General features: G+C 39.3%; 1 protein-coding gene across 3 annotated transcripts in view; it reads right to left on the bottom strand.

Annotated features, from left to right (window-relative positions):
- The window catches only part of IGSF5 (immunoglobulin superfamily member 5), a 174,044-nt gene that overhangs the window by 18,619 nt on the left and 132,734 nt on the right, over positions 1-22,691 (bottom strand). For all 3 annotated transcript variants that reach the window (XM_063447119.1, XM_063447127.1, XM_063447110.1), the window contains exons 2-4: positions 14,383-14,464; positions 8,639-8,962; positions 2,262-2,570 (exon numbers count right to left, since the gene is read on the bottom strand). In XM_063447119.1, coding sequence (XP_063303189.1) covers positions 2,262-2,570; positions 8,639-8,962; positions 14,383-14,440 — 691 coding nt within the window. In that variant the 5' untranslated portion in view covers positions 14,441-14,464. The remainder of the gene's footprint in view (positions 1-2,261; positions 2,571-8,638; positions 8,963-14,382; positions 14,465-22,691) is intronic.

Raw genomic sequence — 22,691 nt, forward strand, 5'->3', positions numbered from 1 at the left:
TAAATCAAAGATGTATGACCTAATCTGTTTCATAAACTGAACCTGTCTTCCATACCTGTTGTTGCCTGGATATCTTGGTACCTTGCTGCTATGATGTTCCTGGATTCACCCTCTTACTTTGTTCTGGAGTGATCTTTCATTGCACTCATGACAAAGGCGTATTGAAACGCCGAAACGCGCGTCGAGCGGTCTATTTTGCCGATGCAATTTATTTCTTTACTTTGATTTGGTTCCTTTTATCTTTTGGGTCCTCACTTTCTATTTATTATGCTGCTCGTATAGTAGGTGCTATATGTCTTTACATAGCACTATGATTTAAGGTCTATATGGGGAGATAGGGATATGTTTGAGGCTGCCTTGAAGTAGCAGTTAGTTTTTATTTTCACATCGTGTGAGCTAGACAGTTAGTCCAGGGCAACTTTAGGGTACCGATGTAGTGTCTCTTTGAGGGGCTCTTTACTGGCTTTTTTTCAAGCAGCAGCACCCCCATTTTTTGAGAGATACTCTCCTATCTGTGTACACTATATGCCCTAATAGGCAATATACAATACTTGAGGAATCTCTAGATATCTCCAATATCTGTGCACTTAAGGGACCTGTGGATGTACTCTGCATCACTCCACTATAGGACTCTCTCTACTCTGTGTATACCCCTTTGATATAGTTGCCTGTATTAGTGACAACAGTCTTTCTGCTCCCTGTGCTACCATAACCACTGCCAGGCACCCTATATCACTGTCTACTTATATATACACTGCTTTTGACCTTATGCCAATGTCTTGGCTTTATCCTTCTATACTATACATATAAGCAGTCCCCATTTTACCGACTATAAGTTATCCAGGTATTTCTATCCTGGACATACTCCCTACATTAGAGCATTTAATTTTACTCTACTCACCCACTATCTAGGTATGTCTATTTATTGGTAACTTGTTTACCAATTTTTACTATATTTCTTTTTTTTCTTTCTAATAAAGGTCTATATGTGACCTTTACACTAAGAGGTATATTTTTGAGAAATAATTTGGACTACACCCACTATATGTGAGTGTTTCTCCATTCTATAAGCCCCTTATACCTCTTGTAACCTGCTTTAGAGTTTGTGGAGTTGGCTAGTCCAACACCATATATGCTCTTTATCTCTATCCGACAATGCACTGTATCATTTGAAATAGTCCCAGCCCAGCTTGGAGATAATGATTCCAACGGTTATGGCAATTCAATTATCTCCAAGTGCCCAGAGTCCCACGTGCATTTCCAACATGTAAAAACTGCGTAAAATCTATATTTATAACAGTTTACTAAATACCCCTTACATTCTACCATTCATTAGATAGCTCGGGTCTGAGCGCATCATATAGACGAATCGCGCTCAGACCTCACGTAACCTAGGTAACAATAATACCGAAAGAACCGACTTCGGTAACTTAGCATAGTGTAATCCAATACGGGTCTGTGGAGTGTCCGTAACAGGTACATAGAATGACTAAGTTTAGTGACTCCAAGTTTCCCTTTTAAACTAGCAGCAATGATAAACCCAACCACCGAAGGTCTTTCCCTTCTGCTCCTTTTCATAGCAAGTGGCCAAGGGTGCAAGGATTTTACGTCATCTCTCATTGGCTGTACAGTTTTTGTTTTTTTAAACAGTTAAATGCTGTCATGTGCCGCTTGAAACATTGCATGTATTGCTGTACAACCTACCATTTTAATGATGGTGGGCAAGGATATGATGAGAAACTTTGCTAATATTTTAAAGCATCACTAAAGTTATCCAAACTACTTTGTCTCAATGAAGTGGTCTAGGTGCAGTTTGAAATTTTAAGCTTGGAATTTTATTACGTTTATGGTGAACAGGATGGGGGGGAGGGGAGGAGGACTAAACTAAATAGGGAAGGGACTCTATAGCCTTAGGAATACAGGTTCATAGTTCTAACACTAGAGTGTTCCATTAACATGCTTCAGAAAATCACAAAACCTAGAGAAATATTGTTAGAACATCTCAAAGGTTGACTGTGCTTTATTAACTCATTTGCATATTTGTAAAAGCTTTCTGTGTGTGTTGTGGAATCACAATCATTGAGCATTATGAAGAACAAACTGCAGCATTTGTGTTGTGATGGCCATTACACTTCAGTACATTTACAAATGTTTACATAGATATTGTGCCAACATTTAATTCAGAGATATTTACACATGTATTAGAAATGATAATAACATTTTGAGAAGCGAACACAATAACGTATACATTCTGTACTCACCGGAGGTGCTTTCCTTTATTGTAAGATCCACGGATGTAGACTTGGGTGCGGGGAGTTTGTCTATGTTGGCTAAGCAAGTCACAATAACATTGTCTTGAGCAGTTATCCTCAACATGCTTGTTCCACTGACCAGATTATCGCTTCCCCTAACAAAGTCAGTGATATATTGTGAATTGCTAACGTCCGTATTGTTTAATTGCCATGTAATAAGAGGAACTGGGAACCAGTTTAAGAATTCGCAAGCAAGGTATACAGTAGAGTTTGGTGTTGTGGTAATACTGCCATTGGTTATTTTCAACGAACCATCGACTGGAAAAAGAAGAGCAATTATTACATCAACCGACTTGATTTTGATACATTTTCTTCTGTACAAATATTCCTATTCACTAGAAACAGTTAAGCATATTAGTGATATATAAAAATAGCAAAATGATGCTCAGAAAAGGTTAATATTTAGTTATGCCCGGATACTCATGTCTACACAGCTTTGTGGATGGAGTTAAGAGGAAGGTATTTTTCACCGGTCACTTCGCTGGAAACATGTTTTTTTTTTTTTTAACAGAGCCGAACAATAATCTTTTGTCAGTATGGTGAGAATTTGAAAACCTGGAGGAATGTTTGTGCAACTTTAAAGAGTTGTCCCATAAAGCACTTCAGCTTAGTGCTTCAGATATTACTTTATACAAGTGCTGATTTCACCATAATCTGACCTTTTTATTAATACCTTTAGGAACAGAAACTCAAGGAGACAGCTTGTGGTGGGTTCCTGGCTTACTCACTGTAGTTCAAAGCAGAAGATATTGCTTCTCAAAGAAAAAAAGTGGTTTCAATGTTTCTCTGAGAGAAGCATTGTTGGTGTGTCCCAATGCTTCTCTTGCAGAGCTTCCGTAAGATTTTTTTTTCATGTAGTAACAGGATTATTGAGCATCTGTGATTCATTGTTCTGCTTTTTGTGATTATTAAACAATTTACATGTACGATTCTGTAACCAAGGTTTCAGTTGGTGCGAGGTGAGATTACAAGCTGTAACTTTGTACTCTCAGAGGGAGAGTGCTGTTTGCCATAAATCTGACAATTAACCCTTTCATGATCCCACACCACTATCATGACCCTGTACCTGACACTGCCATTAGCAGATTGTTCTGAGTGAAATAAAAATCCACAAAATCATCTAAATTTAAAGAACCTCCAAAGTCATCCAGGCCACTTCACCTGCATGTTGCTGTCTGGGTGTGTATCCCTGTCATTTTAACCCTCCAATGAAAAACATTTTAGTAGAAACTGTAATGTTTACATTACAGGGTTAATATACGCCTGGTGGCTGTCTTTGTGATACCACTGGAGGTGCTTTGTCTTCCAGCATTTGAGTGGAGGGGAGCAGCATTTGGCCGCCCATGCTTACTCTATCCAATGCTATTAGTAGAAATGGATTGTAGAAGATCGCGGGTGATGTCAGCTTGGATTCTGACATCACCAGAGGAGGATCTGCAGGCTCCATTGGAGGAGTCCCAGCGCTGGAAACCAGGTGGGAAAATCTTTATTAAATTTACATTTTATAGTGGAAAGTGTGGTAGACAGTTCTCACAAAGCTATAAGAGAATCTATTGTCCTAAAATAACAATTGTTTTCTGTATGTAATTAGAGTTCAATTTACAGAGCAGGAGATACACACGTTTAAAGTAAAAAACAACTGATTGAAAATTAAACTATTTTTTTTTCATGCAGATTGTGTCAATCACAGTCAGGGCAGCTATGGCTAGGGCTGCAGAAACAAAAGCGATTTAGCTTCTAAATGGCAGAGAATTAAGCAGTGAGACTTTAGAGACATGATCTATACACAAAAACTGCTTTATAAGCTAAAGTTGTGTTGGTGACTATAGTGTCCCTTTAAGCCATGAGCCATATTTCCAAATATATATATATATATATATATATATATATATATATATATATATATATATATATATATATATATATATATATATATATATATATATACTGGAGTCTATATTAACACTGACTAAAACAACTCAAATGTAAAATATCAGCATTTAAAACCAGAGATAGGATAAACTAATTCACCAATTCTAAATCCTAGTACTTTGGGGCCGCATGTTGGCTTACTAAATGATCTATTGCTAGGGCTGAGCTCAGTATAACTATGGTTTTGAGCAGAAGTTTTACGTTTGATGTTTAAAGAAACAATTATATTAAATTACAAGAATGATTACATTCAGTAGTGTAATTCACACGCAGAATTTTCACTAGGACTCCTATTGAACATAAAGATATTTATAGTTTATTCACTTACGATAGAGCTGTAGTGAATTAAAACTGAAAAACTGAAAAATGTCTACTAAAATAGCCTAGCAGTGACTATGACAGAGTTGAATAAATGTTTTTCTTTTTCCAAATCAGGACTTTCTGCCATATATTTTGACCGTTCCTGTGGAACTCACTTCCCTCCTCCGTTAGATGCTCAACCCAGTCTCCACTCCTTCAAAAAAATTGTTAAAAACCCACTTCGTCATAAAAGCGTATCAATTAAACTGTTAATAGCTCCCGATCAGGGCCGCCATCAGGGGGCGACAACCACAACGGTTGTCAGGGGCCCGGCGACCCTGGGGGGCCCAGCCGCCCGGGCCCCACGTGTAGCGGCAGAACTGCCGCCGGTGCAGTTGCACCGGGGCCCACAGGCTGTTTGTGCCTATCGGGTGGCCCACACACTTAGGGCGATCCGATGGGAACTGTATCTTCAGGGGCCCGGTCAGTGCTGCGGCCGTGCAATAGAGCGACCGGGCCCCTTTAAAAAAAAAAACTAAAAAAAACGCAGCAGCAGCAAGTGATGCTGGGAGGAAGTGGTCACTTCCTCCCAGCTCACTCCACGTGGGAGGAGCGCGCGCCAGTGAAGAGGGAGAGCAACAGCCGTGCCGACTCCCATCATGCCCAGCCACCCTCCTGCAAAGGAAAGGTAAGGAACAGGAGGGTGGCTGGAAAATGAGCTGTGTGTGTGTGTGTGTATGTATGCATGTATGTCAGTATGTGTGTATATATGTCAGTATGTATGTGTATATGTCTGTGTGTCTGTCAGTATGTATGTATATATGTATGGCTGTACGCACGTATGTATGTATGTATGCATGTATGCCAGTTTGAATGTATGTCTGTATGTCTGTATGCCATTATGAATGTATGTCTGTGTATGTATGGATATGTGTATGGATGTCAGTGTCTGTATGTATGTATATGTCTGTCAGTATGTATGTATACAGGGAGTGCAGAATTATTAGGCAAGTTGTATTTTTGAGGATTAATTTTATTATTGAACAACAACCATGTTCTCAATGAACCCAAAAAACTCATTAATATCAAAGCTGAATATTTTTGGAAGTAGTTTTTAGTTTGTTTTTAGTTATAGCTATTTTAGGGGGATATCTGTGTGTGCAGGTGACTATTACTGTGCATAATTATTAGGCAACTTAACAAAAAACAAATATATACCCATTTCAATTATTTATTTTTACCAGTGAAACCAATATAACATCTCAACATTCACAAATATACATTTCTGACATTCAAAAACATAACAAAAACAAATCAGTGACCAATATAGCCACCTTTCTTTGCAAGGACACTCAAAAGCCTGCCATCCATGGATTCTGTCAGTGTTTTGATCTGTTCACCATCAACATTGCGTGCAGAAGCAACCACAGCCTCCCAGACACTGTTCAGAGAGGTGTACTGTTTTCCCTCCTTGTAAATCTCACATTTGATGATGGACCACAGGTTCTCAATGGGGTTCAGATCAGGTGAACAAGGAGGCCATGTCATTAGATTTTCTTCTTTTATACCCTTTCTTGCCAGCCACGCTGTGGACTACTTGGACGCGTGTGATGGAGCATTGTCCTGCATGAAAATCACGTTTTTCTTGAAGAATGCAGACTTCTTCCTGTACCACTGCTTGAAGAAGGTGTCTTCCAGAAACTGGGAGTTGAGCTTGACTCCATCCTCAACCCGAAAAGGCCCCACCATCTTTGATGATACCAGCCCAAACCAGTACTCCACCTCCACCTTGCTGGCGTCTGAGTCAGACTGGAGCTCTCTGCCCTTTACCAATCCATCCATCTGGCCCATCAAGACTCACTCTCATTTCATCAGTCCATAAAACCTTAGAAAAATCAGTCTTGAGATATTTCTTGGCCCAGTCTTGACGTTTCAGCTTGTGTGTCTTGTTCAGTGGTGGTCGTCTTTCAGCCTTTCTTACCTTGACCATGTCTCTGAGTATTGCACACCTTGTGCTTTCGGGCACTCTAGTGATGTTGCAGACTGGTGGCAAGTGGCATCTTGGCAGCTGCACGCTTGACTTTTCTCAGTTCATGGGCAGTTATTTTGCGCCTTGGTTTCTCCACACGCTTCTTGCGACCCTGTTGACTATTTTGAATGAAACGCTTGATTGTTCGATGATCACGCTTCAGAAGCTTTGCAATTTTAAGAGTGCTGCATCCCTCTGCAAGATATCTCACCATTTTTAACTTTTCTGAGCCTGTCAAGTCCTTCTTTTGACCCATTTTGCCAAAGGAAAGGAGGTTGCCTAATAATTATGCACAAGTGATATAGGGTGTTGATGTCATTAGACCACACCCCTTCTCATTACAGAGATGCACATCACCTAATATGCTTAATTGGTAGTAGGCTTTCGAGCCTATACAGCTTGGAGTAAGACAACATGCATAAAGAGGATGATGTGGTCAAAATACTCATTTGCCTAATAATTCTGCACGCAGTGTATATGTATGTCTGTGTGTCTGTATGCATGTATGTCAGTATGTATGTATGCATGTCTGTATGTATGTATATATGTATGTATGTATATATGTATGCATGTCTGTATGTATGTACATATGTATGTCATTATGAACGTATGTCTGTGTGTATGTGTGTATATATGCATGTATGCCAGTATGAATGTATGTCTGTATGCCATTATGAATGTATGTCTGTGTATGTATGGATGTGTGTATGGATGTCAGTGTCTCTATACATTTATGTCTGTCTGTATGAATATATGTATGTATATATGTATATATGCCAGTATGAATGTATGTATGTATGTATGTATGTATGTCATTATGAATGTATGTCTGTGTGTATGTATGTCGGTGTGTATGTATGTATGTGTCTTTATGTCCTCATGCATGTGTGTCGGTGTGTATGTTAGTATGTATCTGGCTGTCACTATGTATGCCTGTGTGTATGTCTCAGTATGTGTGTGTCAGTATGTATGCTTATATGTGTGTATGTCTGTTTCAGTATGTGTGTCTGTTAGTATGTATCTGTGTATGTGTATCTGTGTCCTTTTGTATCAGTGTGTGTGTTTGTGTCTGTGTGTGTATTCCTGTGGGCGGGATTTGGAGGCGGACCCTGTGGGTGGGATTGGAGGCGGGCCCCAGTGGGCCCAGACCCTGAGCTAAGTTAGGGGCCCCAAAATTTCTGGTGGCGGCCCTGCTCCCGACTGATTCCTCTCTTGCAACTGTCACTAGTCCTTACCTTTTTGTGTCATTTTACCCCACTCCCTCTAGCATGGAAGCTCATTGAGCAGGGCCCTCAACCCTTCTGTTCCTGTGTGTCCAACTTGTCTGGTTACAACTATATGTCTATTCGTTCACCCACTGTAAAGCGCTGCAGAATTTGATGGCGCTATATAAATAATATAATAATAATATTCAGAACCACCATATAGATTAATCACCTAACAAACAACGTGGCAATGAACAAGCAAGTCTATTTTGACTCATGATTTGGAGTTCCACCCACAGCACCAAAAAACATAAAATATTGATGGGGTAAAAAGATGGATGACTAGGAGACAGACACTAGATGCTGATTTTACTCACAGATCAAGTGAGAAGTGATCAACTGAGGGAAAAAATGAGGAACAGTAAAAAATAAAATCTATATTTACATATTATATATTTAATAAATACAAATAAAAACATTTTCATCTTTTTTTACTGCACCACTTTTTGTTTTTTCAATTGGTTACTTTTTTTTAAAATAGATCTGTGAACCAAGAGGTAGGAAAATGCAGCTGTGGACTGCTGCAATATTTGATATTTTTTAATACGTTGGTATATATTTACGTACTTGTTTTTATATATATATATATATATATTTTAAAAGTTTGAAAAGAATCATGTTAAAAGTTTGTACAAAAATCTAAAATTATTTGAAAAGCTTATGCAAATCGAGGTCCAAGTTGGGTATTTTTCTGCCATTTATATATTTTGACCTACAAGTCACTTGTCACCTGAATACTATTCCTTGCTTTGATGCTGTTAGTAATTCCAGTGTAAAGTTATAAATAAAAGCGTACATACCTTGCACTGTAAGATATGCATCTTTTGGAACAACCTCTAAAACGTTGCACTGGATCATTCCTGAGTTAGAATAGGAAACATTGATAATTGTAATTTGAGAGGTGAAGGCTTCATTCCCAGTGTTTGTGCTGTTGGTCACTGTGATTTGTGGGTTTTGCACGACAGTCCCCGAAGTCGGCGTTATACTGACAGAGAAAATGCCATTAATAAACCAGGTTAGACTTTGCCACCCTTTGTCAACAGTGCACACAAAGCTGGCGTTGGAACCAGCAAGCACGGTGACATTACTGGGGCCTTGTAGAATGTCTGCATGTGAGTTGTAACCTATGAAAAAAAAAAAAAAAGAAAAGAAGACAGACAATATAATATGACAGAATTGATCACACACCTGGCAACCTGGAAAACAAACTAAAAATATCCACCATATTGATTTCCTTGTCCTGTATACAATGCCCTGATACCCAAGTGTCCTGCATTTGATATGAATTATGCAATGGAACCTGGTTATATTTGCCAAATAATGGACTTAGCTATGCCTCCAAAATGCTAACTATTCAGGCAAGGGGTGCACACATGTAATAGCACCCATTCAGTGCTCTGGCCATGGTTAATGGGTGTTGCCAATTATCAGTAACGGTAGGAACAAAATAGCAGGCACGTCTGAGGTAAAGGTTCTAGAATGTGGCAGTTGCCATGGATACCAGTAGAATTTTCCTGGTGATTACTTAATTTTTACAACTTTGTACCAGAACCACTGCATTTACATAGCCATTCTGGGGCAAAGGTCTTACAGTGAAACTGGCTTTTTTATGTAATATTTTTGCTGTGTTAATTTCCTCAGTTGCCACATTATGGTTTTGAGACAGGAGAAGTCATTATAAGTTGCAATTTCAGTTGAATTTGAAGAAACCACTTGAGGCATTCGTTGCGTTGAGCTATTTCAATTGCTTTGGTTTGATTTGTTCATTGCAAACAGCTGAACGCCTGTAAAATTTGACAATAAACATGATTTTCAATGGTGGTGGCGTAATTGTGATTATGACTGCATGCCCCTGCTTACCATGAAATATAAACAAGAGAAGGAAGCCCGTTCCAGAACAAATGTCCTTTTATTTTCATAGTGACCTCTTTTACTCCTCGGATCAGCTCACGAAATGTGTTTTCCGTATCCTTTCCTAATCCCAAACTATCTGCCTTTATTCCCTACATCATCACTCGCTTATATCTCCTGAATTATCTGTTCTGCACATGTTTTAGAATGATTTCATCCATACGGTAAACCTTTCATTTCTTTTCCATAATGTGAAATAAAATATCACCATTCTACAGTCGCCTATCTTCAAATATTAATTCACAAGCGTAAGAAATCCGTCACCGGTAGAATTTTTCCAGTAATTGCCTAATACGTTCTAGAATAATTTCCAAAAATATTGCAAGCAAAGACATTTATAAAGTCTGCCGTGGAAATGTACCGCTTTCTGATTTATTTTTGCATTGATTTTTTTTTTTTTTTTAAATATCTACAAATGTACATTATTATTTGGTACAAAATGCTCATTTTGCTTTTTTTTTTTTTTTCTAGGTAGAAGTTATACTTTTATCACAATGTCACTTTTTTTCCTTTTTTACCTAGAGGCAGCATAATAGTATATGCAATGCATCCAGTACTAATCTATCAAAGTCGTGTTAAAATTCTAGATCAAATGGCCAAATCTTTTGTATTCAGTAAAACATTCTACACCGAGAAAGAAATATACTGCTAGATATTGTAGTGCTGTTTTCAAAACCACTGCTAAAAAATATGTTTGCATTCACTCTTTAATTTTTTTAAATATTTTTTAAACAGTAATTATTCATTTGGTTTGTATATTTTAAATTGTAATGTCTTGTAGACTTGTGAATCAAACATTATGAATACAGAAATTAATGTTCATAAATTGAAATTGTTTAAATGTTGTACTTTCTCATCATGATTTTTGATTGAAAAAAAAAAACATATATATTAAAATAATTTTACTAATATTCAGCAGTCACGTTAAAATTCCAGGCTTGCTGACGTCTAAAGTGACATACTATGTACCTAGTCCTGAGTGCAAAGCATCCTGGGAAAGATTATAGAGGAAGGCCTGGTGTGCACAGACATGCATAGAACGTCTAGGTGGTTATCATGTGTTTCAACGCTGGAGTCCAATATTGGGTAATATTTTAATTTTACAATATTTTCTAATCTATGTTTCTGCTAGCACAGATATATGAGCTGAAAGGGAATGGTAGTGTGTGCAAGAGAGGAAATTAGATTGAAATTATGATTTGAAGCAGTGTGAGGAATATTTGGATAAAAAAGGGAATTTTACCACATGACAGGAGGCTTCCTATTTTGCATTAAACTCTCTTTACTAACCCCACATAGCAGTAAAGAAAAGTGAAAACACTAACCAATCAAAATGCTATAGGAAGTATAGTATTCACAGTGATGAGACTCCTCCCCCTCTTTCTTTACTGCTCCATCAAACAGACAGGTCAGAGTATTACTCTTCTCCATTACTTTATGTTCTTATTGCCTCTTTGAGGTTGTTTCTATATTATATTTTTTGATATACTTTGCTGTATGTTCTTGCTGTGCTTCTGTACTATGTGCAGCTGTGTTTTTTCTATGTTATTTATTGTGTTTGTACCTTATTCATGGTTTCTGCCCTCTCCCCTCCTTGCTCTCACTTCTCTGGGGTTTGAGGTCTTACTGGGGTTACATGTTAATATTGAATTAAGCGATCCCTTTACTGCCTATAACGGCCATCCTGTATTGTCTTACCTATCTTTTCTCCGCGGGTCGCTCCTCCCGATCGCTCAACGTCGTGTGCTCCGAGATTTCGGCAGCCCACGTACCAGTCATAGGGATACCCGTAGGAAAGGACCCACTGGAATGCCGACTCCTGAGGGGCGTTCGATTATAGAGACCTCCGATACCCAAATCCTCTCGCATATGGGACGTCGAGGTTGTCTTACAATTCTTGAGAGACTGGCCGGATAACGGCAGACTCTCTCTCCGACAACTCTCAGCTAAACTGACGCTCCTGCTTTGCCTAGTCTCGTTCCATCGGGTTTCGGACATGCGGGCGTTTGACTTCAACGCTTTTTCGGTCTCCTCTGAGGGTTACCTTTCAAGTATCGCAGCGTACGATATCGGACTCGACATCGGTCTTCTACCCATTTTTCCCTACCGACCCACAACTTTACGTGGTGTCTACCCTACGTTGGTATGTGGAGGTCACATCCCCGCTTCGGGTCTCCACTTCAGGAGAATTTTTTGGTGTCTTATGTTAGACCACAAGTACCCGTCTCGACTACCACTCTCGCCAGATTCTATCACTGGCGGGGGTGGATGAGGTCTTCGGAACCCACTCCGTTCACGGGGTGGCGGCTTCTTCAGCTTTCACGGCGGGCGCTTCGCTGGCGGATATCCTATGTTCCGCGGACTGGTCGCGAGAATCTACCTTTCGGACATTCTACTTCCGCCCGGGGGCGGACACTTTTCTCCTCCATCAGCATTAAAAAAATGCAAAATAGGAAGCCTCCTGTCATGTGGTAAAATGAAAGATTATGCTAGCGTTAGTGTACTTATAATCTTAATTTTAGTAATGACAGGAGGTGAGTATTTCCCCACCCTTTCCCACCCTGGGAAGAGAGGTCTCACGTAAGTATATTTGTCTTCTGTCTACTTCTTCCCTGCATCGGTCTTTGATTTCTCCTCCTAAGTATGGGGTTTGTTCTGATTATGTATGTTTATAACTTTTCACTTGCCGTTTATAGTCTGTCGTTTATAGTCAATAATATAACATCCCTGCGAGTTTGTGTTAGGTTATTACCATTACTTCAAACAGTTTCCAGACCTGTACCTAACCTATTTCACGTTCTCTTTCAGTGTAAATTTGTGGTGTTACAGTTCGTTCTCAGGATGGACACCTTGGGACCTTCCTTCATCCCTTGAGGTTTCGTTTATTGGAGAGTCACCCGTTGGTGCATGTTACAAGACTTTGGACTTTTTGGAACTTTATCCGTTATGATGTCGCTTTCGAAAGAGGGGGAGGAGCCTCATCACTGTGAATACTATACTTCCTATTGCATTTTGATTGGTTAATGTTTTCACTTTTCTTTACTGCTATGTGGAGTTAGTAAAGAGAGTTTAATGCAAAATACTCGCCTCCTGTCATTACTAAAATTAAGATTATAAGAACACTAACGCTAGCATAATCTTCAATTATATGTTAGTGAAGGTGGACCTTATAGTATATAAAAACACTTGTTAAATTGTGTAGACATAAGGATTTACCCCATTTTACTCCCTTGCAGTTTGCATCATATATTCTAGCTCATCATTCTCTAATATAGCCCATTACTGTACTGGGCATTATATCTTTGAAATGTTAAAAATAATTACAATATATATTAAATCACTGTGTACATTTTTTCAAGTGGACAGGAAGTTCAAAGGTCTGTCTGTAAAAAGATGTAACAAAAACCAGAGACAGCATTGACAGAATACGTTAATCTTATACCACCTAATATTGGGCGGTATGCAATTGGGATGGGGGGATGGGCCCTGAGAGGGGAATCAGCATGATTTGCATCAACAGCAATGCCCATAATGGGCATATCTGCCCAGAACAGGGGCGGTATTGCAATTGGCTGGTGGCCTAGCAATTTAGCTCCAAAGGATCGCTGATCTCAAGGTCCTCCAGACATCATCCTGCTTCTGAATCTGAGTTACAGAAAGTACAGAGTGCCACCGGACAGGGTATCCACTGATTGGCTAGTTCTGCCCATCGGCACTCTGTGCTTACTGTAACTTAGATTTAAAAGCATGATGACATCTGAAGGCAACCTTTGTTATTAAACCATTCGAGAACTGTTTAACTCCTAAGTTAAGAACAAATCCGGGCACCATAACAACTTAATTTAGATGAAGTTTATGTGGTGACCTGAGTGTTCCTTTACTGTGTCTTTAAGCTACAGTAAATGTGTTTTAAAATCAGGCTCTGTGATTAAGCTAAGTTGATCTTGTTCTAAACTATGTTTTCTTTTATATTAGTGGATATCAGTAGATAATGTCATCTACAGTATCCATGAATTGACTTGACTGTGACCACATCCCTACCAAGGAAGTGTCCCTATTTGAAATGCTGGGACGTGTGCTGTGTAAAGCTGATGTGTTAACTACACCTTACCCTGTCTTGTCCTAAATTCACTGAGGTCGATTTACTATTTGTTATATGTGTCAGAATAAATAATTAACCTCTTAAGGACACAACTTCTGGAATAAAAGGGAATCATGACAGAATATTTCTGTCATGTGTCCTTAAGAGGTTAAATGAGTAACACTTGGAAGTGAGAAAAAAAAATGTTGTTTGAGTGTAACTCACCACTTGCTTTTTTCTTGGCAAAAGTATATGTTTAGCCCAGTCCTGGGAATAAACATTGCGGAAATGAAAAATTATAGCCAAAAACAACACGACATTAGTGCTGTTTATGACTTACAGAGTTATTCACGAAAGTGAGAATTTAAAGTAAAGCCATAGAGAATTTCAAATTTAAATCCAAAATAATCAAACTGGAGATATTGTCTAAGTCCGCTGGGCATTCAGTTTGGATACTATGGCCGTAAATTTGGAATCCGCTTTGAATTCACTTTGAATTCTCACTGTAGTAAATAACCCTGATAATGTCTTCCTTTTACCTCATTTACTTACATTGTGTCAAGCACAGCACCACTATATGTAAAACAAAGGATCGTCCGCCTCCGTCCATCAGCTTGCGTCTAGTCCAGCCTTTCTGAAATATGAAAATAGAAACGATTCTTTAAACATGATCACAGGGATGGCTCGTTGTTACCTGTGGTTCTTATTATAAATGAATCCTGTTATACCCCCTGGCTGTCAATCAGACAACCCTTCATGTTACATCCTGGCTGTTTAGCTCAGTGGAGCTAAACTGAATAGACAGGCAATTGCTCTGAGCACCTTCCTTGCAAAGACTTCTCATTGAGCTGCATTGGGAAGTCTGTGATTGGATAGCCAAAGAAAGTCTGGGCAGGGATAGAAGGGGAGGGCTTGCAAAGGCTGCAGACCAGAGCAATGCAGCTTTTTCAAACTGTTTTTAGGCATAATGTTTTCATTGGTGGTATATCTACTAAACTTTGATTTCTATTTGTTATGTATTTGGGAAGTGGAGTTTCCTTTTAAGACCTCTTGATACTTATAGGTCCTAAAGAATGTTTTCAGGGAATTAGCAAACTTAAGAAAAGGACCTCCAAGGTGGTATTCGCTGAGATATTACCTGTGCCACGCACTACAGTGGAAAGGCATCGGGAGATTATAGAAGTCAATGCGTGGCTGAAGTCTTGGAAGGAGGGTTTGGGGTTTTTACAACACTGGGCCGACTTTGCACTTGGGTTCAATCTTTATAGCAGTGATAAGTTGCACCTAAACGGAAGAGGATCTGCAGTGCTAGAGGATAGGATGGCTAGAAGGTTGGAGGAGGTTTTTAACTAGTAGTGGGGGGGGAATCATAGCAATCTATAAAATGGAGATAGGACAGAAGGGAGATGGGCTTTAGCTCAGTGTGAGGGGGGTGAAGACAGTGGGAGGGGCAAGCTCAGAACAGAGGAGGTATGTAATATTGATACAAATTCACAAAAAATACTAGTGACTCATGATATAAAATGTATGTTTACTAATGCAAGGAGCCTAAATAACAAAATGGGGGAACTAGAGGCAATAGCATACACTAAACAATATGACATAATAGGAATAACTGAAACGTGGTGGGATGAGACACATGACTGGACAGTTAAATTAAATGGGTAAACACGATTTAGGAAGGACAGAAAAAAACAGGAAAGGTGGTGGGGCATGTTTGTATGTCAACCATGAGTTAAAGATAAATCTTAAGCAAGTGGAATGTGATAAGGAAAATGTGAAAGTTGTATATGTAAATATATGCTTGGGGCAAAAGAAGGGAAATCAGTTATTGGTTGGGATATGTTATAAACCACCTAATGTTAATATTGATGAGGAAAAACAGCTGTTTGAGCAAATTGAGAAAGCTGCAAATCTGGGTAACATGTTAATTATTGGAGATTTGAATTACCTGGACATACATTGGGACAGAGGGACTAGTAGTTCAGAAAAGGGAATTAGGTTTTTGAACTTGTTAAATGACACCTTTATGTCACAACTTGTACAAGCACCAACTAGAAAGGACATTTGTCTGGACCTGGTTCTAACAAACAATGTTGATCTTTTGACCAACATTCAAGTAGGTGAGCACTTGGGAAATAGTGATCACAACATAGTGTTCTTTGAAATAAACTAAAGAAAAACAAAAGCACATGGGGTATACTAAAACATATAATTTTAAAAAGGCCAATTTCAATAAATTAAGGGCAGCTTTACAATATATTGACTGGCATAAACTCTTTAGTGATAAGAACACTGAGGATAAATGGAACATCTTCCAACAAATGCTAAAAAGGTACATTTCTCAGTATATACCATTGGGCAAATAGTGTAAAAGAAACAAATTGAAACCAATGTGGCTTAGTGGGAAAGTGAATCAAGAAATAAAAAATAAGAAAAGGGCAACCAAAGCCTTTAAATCTGACAAATCAGTGGCATCTTATAAAAGATATAAGGAAGCAAATAATGTGTTCAAAAAGGCGATTAGATTTGTTAAACTTCAAAATGAAAAAATGATAGCCAAAGAGTGCAAAGCCAACCCCACAGCATTTTTTAAGTACATAAATTCTAAAAAAGCAAAACATTGAAGTGTACACTAAAAAGTGGGATGGGGGTGTTAGTTAATGAAGGCCAGGAAAAGGCAGAAATTTGAAACAACTATTTCTCCTCCGTATATATTAAGGAAGAACCCATGGCAATAGATATGCAAATGATTTCTGCAAAATACATGCAGAACATTTTTAATTGTTTAACTCAAGACAAGGTGCTGCAGTAACTAAAGAAAGTTAATATAAACAAAGTTCCTGGCCCTGACGGTATTCATCCAAGAGTACTTAAGGAACTAAGTGTAGAAATAAGTGAAACTCTGTTTTTAATCTTTCAAGATTCTTTTCTTTCAGGAAGTGTTCCGGACGATTGGAGGAAGGCAAATGTGGTTCCTATATTCAAAAATGGTTCAAAATCCCTGCCTGGAAATTATAGACCTGCGAGCTTAACTTCTGTGGCTGGGGAAATATTTGAAATGTTATTAAGAGATAATATTCAAGAATTCCTTGAGAAGAACATGGTTATCAGCAAAAATCAGCACGGCTTTATGAAGCACAGGTCATGTCAAACTAGCTTGATTGCGTTCTACGAAGAAGTAAGTAGAAGTATAGATCAGGGTGTTGCAGTGGATGTGATTTATTTGCTTTTGCCAAGGCGTTTGGTACAGTTCCACACAATAGATTAGTGTTCAAACTCAAGGAAATCGGTCTAGATGAAAATTCTTGTTTTTGGGTAGAGCATTGGCTTAAACATAGTACAAGGAGTTGTCATTAATGGTAAATTTTCAAGCTTGACAGAGGTGGCAAGTGGTGTCCCTCAGGGTTCTGTTCTGGGACCCCTTCTATTTAATATGTTTAGAAATGATCTTAAAAAAAGCATTGAAAGTCATTTTTAAGTGTTCGCAGATGACAAAAATCTCTGAAAGTAATACAATGTGAGCAAGATATTACTTTGCTGCAGAGGGATTTAGATAGAATAGGGGACTGGGCACTCAAATGGCAGATGCAATTTAATGTAAAAAAATGCAAAGTTATGCACTTCGGCGTAAAGAATGCACAAGCAACTTATACCCTTAATAAAAGCAAATTAGGGATAACAACACACGAGAAGGACTTGGGAATTGTTATAGTCAACAAACTATGCAACAATGTGCAATGTCAATCAGCAGTGGCCAAGGCCAGTAAGGTATTGTCATGTATAAAAAAGGGCATTAATTCTCGGGATGAGAATATAATTTTGCCTCTTTATAAATCACTGGTAAGACCACATCTTCAATATGCTGTGCAATTTTGGGCACCTGTTCTAAAGAAGAATATTACGGCACTAGAAAAAGTACAGAGGCGGACTATAAAATTAATAAAAGGAATGGAACATATCAGCTATGAAGAAATAATAACAAATGTAAACCTCTTTATTTTAGAAAAATGTCACCTCAGAGGGGATATGATAGCATTATACAAATATATCCGGGGTTATTACAAACCATTGTGTGGAAATCTATTCACAAACTGGACTTTACATAGGACACATGATCATGCTTTTATACTGGAAGAAAGAAGATTTAGTCCAAGGCAAATAAATGTTTTTTTTTTTTACCGTAAGAACAATAAGGATGTCGAATTATCTGCCTGAAGAAGTGGTTTTATCAGAGTCCGGACAGATGTTTAAACAGCAACTAGATGCACACTTGCAAAATCTGAATATTCATTGATATAATGTTTCAACTGTAGGGTAATCGCTTCTTGATCCAAGGATAAATCTGACTGCCATTCTGGGGTCAAGAGGGAATTTTTTTTCCTAGTTTGTTGCAAAATTGGAAGTGCTTCAAACTGTTTTGTTTTTTGTTTTTGCATTCTTTTGAATCAACAGCAAAAAACAAATGTAGGCTGAACTTGATGGACACGTGTCACTTTTCAGCCTATGTAACTATGTAACAATATCGGGGTCATACATACCCACACAGGCTTTTAGTTTTTGCATTGAAGCTTAGAGGCTAGTTAGGAAGTGCTGACCAATCACCAGATATTTAACACTCTCATTCTTGGTGGTTTATTTAATTCAACATAACCAAGGTAGAACTATACCTGGGTAATTTTTCATCTTAACATTGTGCATAAAATATTGAGATGTATTTGCCAGTTTAGCCCAATTCACAATTATTATGTTAACCATGCGGATACATTTTAGCTACTAACTAAATGTTTTCAATGACCAAAGGCAGGGTTTCCCAAAGTGTGGGTCGCAATTTTTGTGTGGGTCGCGCTGACCCACGCAATGGACCCGGGAGACCATCAGGCCATCAGGCCCTCGGTCCATGTCACCTTCACCTCCCACACTGTCACCCACACCTGCCCACACACTGTCAACTTCACCCATCTCCCCCCACCACTGTCACTCTCACTGCCCTCCCACACTGTCATCCTAATTCTTCTCCCCCACACTGTCACCCACACCTCCCCGACACTGTCAACCTCACCCTTCTCCCTCCCACACTGTCACTCTCACCTTCCTCCCACACTGTCACCCTTCCCCCCACACTGTCATCTTTACCTCCCACATGCTGTCACCCTCTCCAACCCCCCACACTGTCACCCTCTCCTCCCCCACACTGTCACTCTCTCTTTCCCCCCACACTGTCACCTTGACCTCCCTCACACTGTCACCCTCAATTCCTCCCCCACTGTCACCCTCACCTCATACCTCCACTGTCACCCTTTCCTCTCCCCCATACTGTCACCCTCGCTTACCCCCCACACTGTCACCCTCTTCTCCCCCCCACACTGTCACACTCACCTACCTCACACTGTCACCCTCACCTTCCCCATACTGTTACCCTCACCAACCCCACACACACATGGTCACTCTCAGCTCCAATCTCTGTATATCTGTGTGTCCTTTTGTGTCAATGTGTGAGTGTCTGTGTATTTGTGTGTCCATGTGCGTATTATGTCAGTGTGTATCTGAGTGTTGGCATATCTGTGTCATTGTGTAACATTGGCATTATCTGTGTCAGTGTGTAACATTGTCATCGTCATCATTGTGTGTGTCTGTGTGTGCATTGGTGTTTCAGTCTGTGTATTTGTGTGTCTGTGTATCTGCATGTGTTTTTGTGTGTGTGTCTCTGTATGAGTGTGTGTATGTGTTTAAGTGTGTGTGTGGAAGTGTATACACTACAAATGCATACCTGCATTCAAACACCTACATTCACAAACATACTCCATGCAAAAACATGCTTACATTCAAACACACATTGTATATATTTTTATATACATAATATACACACACTGCATCCTCTACACATGCACTGCAGGCAAACGCAACAAACACACCCCTGTATTAAAACACAAAAATTATATACAAACACCCCTTCATTCAAAAGCATGTCTGTATTTAGAATTAATCACTACATACAAACACATCTGCATTCAGATGCAAACACTACACACAAGTACACCAATACATTCCAATGGCAACAGTACATACAAACACACCTATACATCCACACATATACTTCATACAAAAACATGCTTACACTCAAACACGCAAAAACTGCTCACAAATGAAACCCTGCAACGGTGGGCAAATGGTTGATCCAAAATAAAATGAGTATTCTTATGTGATTTAATTTTATTTTCTTCTCCCTAAAGTGACTTTACTGCATGCTTTTTATGTTTTATGTGTAGCAAATCTATTTTCATTACTGAAGTTTAGAACTGACCTTCCCTATACCTTCCCAATAACAGACACCTAATGCTGGGCTGTGATCCAGGGTCTTCTGCTGGAAGGGAAAGTTCACAGTAATTGGCTGTTTCCCTGTAAAGCCGCAGCAGTAATGCAGATGGAAGGTGGTCAGTAGTTTGCAGCGGAATTCATTGCCATTGAGAGATAACAAAGGTGAAAGCGAAGAAATACAGTTTCTTTCAAGTAACTGGAAACAGCTGGTGGCAGTGTATATCAGCAGGCAACTTGGCCATAATAAACCAGTTCCTTTACACCCTTCAATCAGTCTGGGCTAGTGTTTGGGTGGATAAGCTATACTCTCTGCAGGAGAGCTTAATCACTTGAAGCTGTACCCAGAACCCTGTTCGAGGGCAGGAAGCGATGGAAAGACCCCAGCCAAGCTGCGGCGGCTAGGGGCTGAAGCACTCCCGTGACCCGGTGGAGAGCTAGGAATCGAGCTTGACGGAGGTACCTAGTCGGTGTGCCAGGCAATTCATTGCAATATATATATATTCTTCTGTATTCCATTTAAGTAGTAGTCCAGTTTTGATAGGAGTTTCTTTTACAGGAGGTTTACTAGAAGTTGTAATTATATAAGTAAAGTAAAGTATGCATACATTGCCACTCAAAAAGTGGAACCCTCAACAGAGCCTCCGCCTGCATATTTGTCGGCGTGACCACCGTTGGGTACCTGGTAGCATGGACCACCACCTTAATATATGGTGGGACTACGATTAGAAAGGGGTCCTATTATGTCTAGTGGCACTCTGCTAAACGGTTCCTCTACTGTGGCAAAGAGTGTAGTAGAGCCTTGCTCCGCTGGCAGGTGTAACAGGTCTGGCAATACTGCCGGACGTCTCTAGAGATACTGGACCACAAGAAACATTGGGAAGCCCAATGAAAGCTTGAGTGGGGGGAGGGATGTCGTGCCCAATCCGCATAAGCTCCAGTTGGTACGTCCGTATGACTACCAACTGTGCCAACTCTTTCCATCAACCTGTACAGCAGTTCCTGGTTCAAGTTTAGACTTCACTGGCTAGTCTCTGCCCTAGATTGTCCTCTGTCACCTACTTCCCTAATTAACCAAGGTATCACAAGTTATTGGGGCTGTGATCACGGTCGAGGGGGGAATAGAGGTAGGGGCATACCTTCAGTATATTGTTTGAATGTTAAAGGTAATGCAGATACTCTTTCTTTTCTCACAATTCTGCTAGGATTCTAAGCCTAGCCTCGTATGCAAAATCATTCAATTTCCAATTTGTTCTTGAGCTACTCACATGCCACATCAGAAGTCCGATTTACAGTAACTGTTTCCTGTGTTCTATTATCTCATTCTGATAAGTGCGTTCTACTGTGCCTATATTGACTCAGCTACCATGTTTTGCTGACGTAATGAAACCAATTGCAAAAACAATCTTGATAAACATGCTAACAGTGTTGGGTGTTCAAAGTGCATCCAAATAAAATTTCAAATGTATGGCCTAAACATCCAAACTAAAAGTAGCAGATTTGGAGAACATTTCCAATGTAACTGTTCTGTCATATAATGTAAACTTCACATTGAATTCTGAATGTTTTAGTTAATAACCCAATAAGCCTTAATGAAATAACTATTTTACATTTGGTTTATTGCGTTTTGGAAACATTTTCATTATTTTTTGGGCTGTGCTTATGTTTTTTTTTTATTATTAAAGGGACACTGTAGTGTCAGGAATACAAACATGTTTTCCTAACACTATAGTGCTGGAATGGATGTTGAAGTGACCAGCCCCTCTCTCTGTGGATTTAAATGGTTAGTTTACATACCATTTCTCCCTCGCTGCACCAGTCTTGCCGTGGCTGGCCACGACTCCATGACTGCGATCATCAATCTTTATGATCTCAGCCAATTTATTGCATTGCCATAGGAAATCATTGGGATACTATTAGGCATGCATAGCAAAACGCATCTAAATGGGAAGCGCTAATCGTCTCCATGCAAATGCGGAGACGTTGAACATAAGTGCTGCGCGCTATGCACTAGGAAGTATCTGTAGTGGCCGTCTGAGTGACTGCCACTAGAGGTGCTCCTAGGCAGCAATGTAAACACTGCCTTTTCTTGGAAAAGGCAGTGTTTACAATGCTAAGACTGCAGGAACATGCTATAGACACCAGAACCACTACATTAAGCTGTAGTGGTTCTGGTGACTATAGTGTTCCTTTAAGTATTCATATTCAAGAAATACACCTCTTTTTTTTATAGTCCAGCATTTTTGATACTAATAAATCTTGTTTTAGGTAAATATTCTGTATTAAATCCATGCATTCTGGTTTGTAATTCACTAAAAGAAACACACAAAGTACTGCTTTATTACAGAGCCATCTGGTGGGTATTTCTGATACGAACAGTGATCTCATTTAACATTACCCAAACAATTATTCTGCCTATGATAAAAGATCATGGCGAGGTTTATTATATAAAATTATATTTCTCACTAACTTGTATCGTAAGATTTATAGGACACTCTGGACCCCTAAAGCTGCTCTGTGTGTGAAGACTGTGCCCTCTTTTCTTC

Source organism: Pelobates fuscus, chromosome 1 (genome assembly GCF_036172605.1).
Source record: "Pelobates fuscus isolate aPelFus1 chromosome 1, aPelFus1.pri, whole genome shotgun sequence".
Taxonomy (NCBI): domain Eukaryota; kingdom Metazoa; phylum Chordata; class Amphibia; order Anura; family Pelobatidae; genus Pelobates; species Pelobates fuscus.